The sequence below is a fragment of the Amaranthus tricolor genome, chromosome 2, assembly GCF_026212465.1.
Source record: "Amaranthus tricolor cultivar Red isolate AtriRed21 chromosome 2, ASM2621246v1, whole genome shotgun sequence".
In the NCBI taxonomy this organism is placed as follows: Eukaryota; Viridiplantae; Streptophyta; class Magnoliopsida; order Caryophyllales; family Amaranthaceae; genus Amaranthus; species Amaranthus tricolor.
Window position 1 is genome coordinate 35,932,557 of NC_080048.1, and position 6,219 is coordinate 35,938,775.

At 32.7% G+C, this 6,219-nt stretch overlaps 1 protein-coding gene across 2 annotated transcripts; it reads left to right on the forward strand.

The window, feature by feature from the left end:
* The first annotated feature begins 408 nt into the window (after positions 1 to 408).
* LOC130806245 (auxin-responsive protein IAA2-like) lies at positions 409 to 5,866 on the forward strand. Of its 2 annotated transcripts, none has more exons than XM_057671252.1 (7): positions 409 to 963; positions 1,145 to 1,190; positions 1,357 to 1,841; positions 3,112 to 3,386; positions 4,158 to 4,305; positions 5,428 to 5,492; positions 5,588 to 5,866. In XM_057671252.1, exons 3-7 carry the CDS (start codon positions 1,381 to 1,383, stop codon positions 5,611 to 5,613), a joined length of 975 nt encoding a protein of 324 aa, XP_057527235.1. In that variant the 5' UTR covers positions 409 to 963; positions 1,145 to 1,190; positions 1,357 to 1,380; the 3' UTR covers positions 5,614 to 5,866. The 2 variants fall into 2 exon arrangements, with proteins under 2 accessions (XP_057527235.1, XP_057527236.1); XM_057671253.1 differs by having other exon boundaries at positions 424 to 690.
* The last annotated feature ends 353 nt before the right edge of the window (positions 5,867 to 6,219 follow it).

The window sequence follows — 6,219 nt, forward strand, 5'->3', positions numbered from 1 at the left end:
ACTATACTCACTAGTGGTATGATGTATAATGTTTGTCCACCTGGATATACATTCAAACCATTCCACTAGCTATGTCAACCGAGTATACCTATTATGATATACTACCCACCTTATACCTGCCTCACATTCACTCCGTTATATACTTAATAAATCCGTACAAATTAAAATGTACATTTAATTTTGGTTAAACCATACAATATAATAAAATAAAACTAACATCCTTAATTGTTTGTCAATAGTTTTTAATAAAACTACAAAATTGATATAATTAGTACATTATAGATTTAAGGTGGGTCGCTAAGGGGCTAAGCGGGTGGTTATGAGCCGGGTAAGACTTTCATACCCACCACATGACAGGCAGAAATTTTTTATATATAATACACACTCACTGCCCACCAAAATTATACCAATATTCATTCCAACTAAAACGAATATATTGTAAAATCCGCATAATTTTACACACGTTCCATTTCTAGATAACAGTAAATGATAGAAATGACTCCAGTATTCCAACTTGTGAGAATCTTCCCTCTTTTTCTTCATTACAATTTACAAACATGCTACGCATTTTATATACCTCCCCACTTTTCCTTATTTTACCCACATTAACTTCCATTCACAAACATAGAAAATACAAGAAGAAATATTTTAAGGTGTTGTGCTCCTTAATACCAGTAACAACTAACAAAGGTCAGCACTACACACTTTGCTTACCCAACAAAACCTCATTCCATTTTTGAAGGGGGGTTCCTCTTCTTTAGTGCAATTCCTTCAAATTCTTACAATTTTTTTCTAGTTTTCTTTGCTTTTGCTTAAATTCAGACTAAGAATAATTTTTTTCTATCCCTTAATCAAATCATAATCCCATGAAAGCAGAAAAGAAGGAGACCCACTAAGCATGCTCATATAAAGAACCTCCATAAATTTATTTCTTTAATTTTCCCACTTACAGATAATAAAAAGGTAATAATTAGAGTTTCTCTCAAATGGGTTTATTCCTTTTTGTGGAGTTTCACTTCTGCTATTAATTATATGTTAGTTGTTGTTGGTCCTCTTTTTCTATTGATCATAATTTTTTTGTTCTGGGTTTTGAAATTTTCCTGTTTTTGGTTCTAAACATTGGTTGATTTTACATGTTTTTCAGGATGTCTGTCTTTATTTGCTACTAATTTCTGGTTAAAACAATTTAGGTATGTGTATCTATCAATCTCTTTAATCACATTATATTTCAATCCATTATTTTACATAACTTCCTCCATTAAAGTGCTTGATTTTAAGGGTATTGTCTGACCTGATCGTAGCTTCTTCGAGCAGGATTCACGGTGTTTTTCTCATCGTTTGTGTCTTTTTCTCCAGGAGTTTGACATTCTGTGTTAAAAAATGGCTGAAAATTGCCCAAAATTGTTGAATTTGATACCAAAAGAGAAAGAGAAGATGGGTATGGAGGAATTAAGATATGGGTGTTCTTCATCTGATGATAAAAAGCTTGAACTTACACTTGGTTTACCGGGTGATAGAAATTCATCAGTTAAAGAGAATGAAAAATCACTTTTCTCTCTGGGTTGTTTTTCTTCCAAGAACAACAATGGTGGTGTTATTGGGTGTGGGCAGGAACAGAATCATAACCCATGGTCATCTATCTCCCAACAAAATAATTCTCCATTTCTGCAAAATCATCATAAGTACCAAACATGTCCTAAACATCATCAAGGCTTGCCTGTCATGGTAAAGGAATCATCACAGCCTAGTAGCACTAGAATATCAGAGTTGCAGACTGCAGAAGAGAAGGCATTTTCACCACCTTCTGTAAATACAGCTGTGCTCAACAGTTCTCAGAAAAGGTATACTTACTTTTCCCTTTTGAATTTCTGCTTTTGAAAATTAAAGTTAAATTAATAAATGTTGATGTTTATATAAAGGGGATATTCATCACTGTTGTAAGTCACATTTGCTAAGATGTTTGTGAAGGCGGTCCATAGATCATCATTTCTTGTCTTGTTATTGGGGTCTTTTATTGCAATCTTGTACTCCTAGATGTGATTATAGGTGGGCTACTGTGACCCGAGTGACCCGACCCTTGATAAATTTATTATTGGGCTTACACAACAAGCCCATGAAACACACAAACCCGATGTGGTTCAATTCTAAAATCAATTGGTAATTGGAGGAGTAGCCCATCAAGTTTATATATTAGTCAAACGTGTCTCTAACGTTTTCATTTGAGATCACATTTGTGTTATTTTTCCAACACTAACTATTTTAGAGTTCATTTGACATGAATATAAAGCCCAAAACTAAACCGGATCAATATATTTACACGCAAATCCAAAATTAACTTGATCCGAAGTAGAAGTACCTAGTATGAACAACTCGATGATCGAAATTGCCCACCTCTAGATGATAGTATAGTATTGTTAACTTATTATATTAAGCATAGGCGGAGTTGAAACTCAATAAATTTTGTAGTCGTATTTGTTTTACATTTATATTGTAAATCTGGGTCCTAAAATTGAGTAATTAAATTAAAGATAAAACAATATAAGCTAACGTAAACTAGTGTTTGAGGACCCTAAACTCTAAGAGCCCTGTACTGTTGGACACCTTGCATTTTTCTAATATTTATTTGTATTTTGTTTATTCTATTTCGAAGTTTATGTTGTTTAATGAGGTATTTTTAATCTTGTAGTAGTGTTTTTGAGTATTGATATGCCTTGCTCTTTGCTTGCTGATTGGCCCTGTCCTGCAAGTCTGCAACCTTTGTAATATCTATATTATGAATCATATTTTGTAATAAGGTCTGCCTTCTCGTGATAAGGGTATTAGTCTGCCTTTTTTCCACCCTCCCCAGACCCTGCTTTTAGTGGGACTCTTTGGGATGATGATGATTATGATGATTTTGTAAAAAGGAACATAATTTTGGTGTTTGGGACATTTTGTTGGTTTCTCCTTTACATCCTATTAAGTTTTCCTCTTGGTAGCATATGTGATTGTATTTGCATTTCTTCTAAGCATCCTAGTCTAATTGCATACTCAACAATGTAGATAATTGGAAGTGCAATCAATTGACTTATCCATCTGTTTTATACTTTCATAAAAATGTCAAAAATCTAGAGCTGCTCCTCCAGTTGTGGGTTGGCCACCAATTCGATCGTTCCGAAAGAACCTTGCTAGCAGCTCAGGGAAGGGGGTTTCTGAACCCCAGAGCGAGATCCCAAGTAAGCCAGAAAGTCAAAAGTCGACCAAAGAGAATAACACTCACAAGGGTCAGTTTGTGAAAATCAACATGGATGGTGTTCCTATTGGAAGGAAAGTTGATCTTAGTGCATATACTAACTACAGCAGCCTCTCTTCTTCAGTTGACAAGCTATTTAGAGGGCTACTTGCAGGTAAAAAAAGACTTTGTTCCACTGTGATGAAATGTCAACTGCCTTTTGGTAATGTGTAGTCTTATTCTAGGTTAGATCTTTCGGGTCGGTTCAAAATCGGGTGTTGTAACCATATTGTTTCTTTTACATATTTTTATTTCATTTCGATGTCTTGTCAAGTCGAATTCGATTACAAGATCGAGTAAATATCGGGTCGTCTGATCTGTTTTGAACACCTCTAATTGTAGTGATAATCACTTCACATTTGAAAATTGCCTTAATTAGTCCACATAGCTCTCAATCTACAATATAAAAGATTGAAAATATTGACTGATTTTTGTAGTCAAGTTGTTTAGGTAGGCATATTTCCATGGGGCTGACATGTTATTGGAGTATTCTGGTTTGATCATAATTTTTTGGATGGGAAGTTAAGAAGTTAGGGAGGTTTATTTGCCATAATTTTGTTGACTTGATGTTTTCACAACATGTTTGGTTATTGGTATACATGGGCCAGAGCAAAGAGTATAGAGGTCCTATTTACTTTTTAATGTTTAGTTAATGAGACCCTTCATCAGCCATTAATGTAAAATAAGGACTAAAATTTTGCAAAAATTTAATGTTGGTAGGCTTGGAACCCTAACCAACAATATCACCCGAAGTGACTTAAGAAATATAAGAAATTGTTAATAGCAATAATCAAACAGAGCGTTCATATCTTCATCCAATTTACATTAATTAAAAAGATGATTAATTGTAATTCAATGTTGTTTGTCTTGTGGTTTTACTGATTAGCGCAAAGGGATTCTTGTCCTGGTGCAATAGACAACAAACAAGAAGAGCAGAAACCAATTACAGATGTGCTGGATGGAAGTGGGGAATATACTTTGGTTTATGAGGATAATGAGGGAGACAGAATGCTTGTTGGTGATGTCCCATGGCGGTAAGCATCTTCATAATGCTTCATCTTAGTCATTACTTTCTTCGATTTTATCTTAATGGACTAAATTATGCACATTTAAAAATTTATTTATATGAAGTTGTAAATAATGTTTTCTATTAATTGCCAATTGAAAACGACCACTATGTTATTCGAATCCTTCTTAATCTTATCTAAATGAGATTCACTTAATAACATCGAGCGTCTGAAGTTTGTCTTATGTGGCCTTCACATATAACATGTTGCATCCTTCTTATTGGTTGACAATGATATGTATTTTTTTGTTGGGTAATGAACCAAGTTTTTTCTGCAGTCCAAAGGTAAAATGGAATATGGTATTCAACCTAATATTTTCACGTAAAGTTAGTATTCGGAGAGTAGGATAAAATACCATATCTACACCCCTTTTAAAGAGAGGGCAAAGAAGAATGCGCGCACTAAAGTACCCCAAATAAATAGCGCCCTACAAAAATACAGACGAATGAAAGCAAAACCGCATGAAAAAAGCTAACAAAATAATTTTTGGTAAAAGAATCTATGATGGCTCTCCTTCATAAAATTAATTTTTTGCACTCCATTAATTCAAAATCTTTGACAAATTGCGTAAAAAAGTTGTTCCTTTGTGTTGAAGGTATATTCTAATCAGTTGTATAGCATGGACTTGGTTGCATATGGTATTTTAAACTCTACTAATCTAAACCTAACAAATTGATCCGTAAGCAGAATTTGACATGCATTTATGTCATTAATTAATATATAGTGGCGGATTTATGAATTTCTTTGAAGTGGGGTCAAATTTATATTGCAAACTTTTAGTGAAGTTAAGTAGTTAGATTTCATACAAATATGTTAGAAATTTTTAAATATTTAAGGGATAAATTTAAAAATATATAAATTTAACCAGGTTAATTGATTTCACAATCCACTATAAGGCTCTGATTAATTAGGTTAAATTTATTGTGAATGTTAGCATAGTAACGGTAAATATAAGGTGCATATACTTCATAAGTAAAGGAGCCAAAACCATATGACAATGAGAAGGACTCTAATAACTTGTAAAATGTGCACACCATCTTTAATTTGACAGTCTTCCTAATAAAGTGTAATATGTTGTTTTTCTTGCAGCATGTTTGTGGCGACTGTCAAGAGGTTACGTGTGTTGAAGAGTTCTGACCTTTCTACATTTAATCGTGAGTTTTTGTTCACCCTAAATGTTTAAGCGAATTAGTTTTTGAGAAGTTGAAATTAAATAAAATGTTTTGATTTTTTTTTTTTTGATTTACAGAGGTTATGGTAAAAAAAGCAAGATAATCTTTAAGAGTTGATGGAAGTAAAAGAGAAGCATAACGTTAATTGATGCATATTCAATTTGAGGAGTTGTGTATTTGGTCAATTTATTATCCTCTTTGATTATTGTGTACAAAAACAAGGAGACTGGTGGTTTTTGTTTTGGAAATGTTGTCTTCTATGTAGATTGGTAAATTATATCTTTGAGATTGTCTCTTTTTGCTTGTGTGCTTATTATGTTTTGTGATTTTTTGAATTGAAAATCTTATGTGTTAAACTCTTTCTATTTTTTACTTGCATTCAAATCAATTTTTATATTGATCATTCTATAATATTTTACTTATTATGGCTACTATATAAAAAAAAACAATCATGTAAGATTTTGTTTTAATCATTTTATAGTATATTTTTATAATTTTAAATTTTTATACACGAGGTTTGATGGGTTGTTTTACAATTTCTTGCTTTGTTTTGTTAATTTATGTTCATGAATGGTTGTTATTCATCTTGGATAGTTAATAGACATAGCTAGTCTCCTGAGAAACTGTTTCTACGAGAGACGTTTCTCATATTCAACCCATTAAAGATTAATGTCCGCTCTTACTTTACAATTTCTTATGGGCTGATCCA

Coding starts and splice junctions, on each gene's coding strand:
- LOC130806245 (XM_057671252.1), top strand. CDS start 1,381: ATGGCTGAAAATTGCCCAAAATTGTTGAATTTGATACCAAAAGAGAAA. Junction 4,306..5,427: donor GTTGGTGATGTCCCATGGCG/GTAAGCATCTTC, acceptor TTTTTCTTGCAG/CATGTTTGTGGCGACTGTCA. Junction 5,493..5,587: donor TGACCTTTCTACATTTAATC/GTGAGTTTTTGT, acceptor TTTGATTTACAG/AGGTTATGGTAAAAAAAGCA.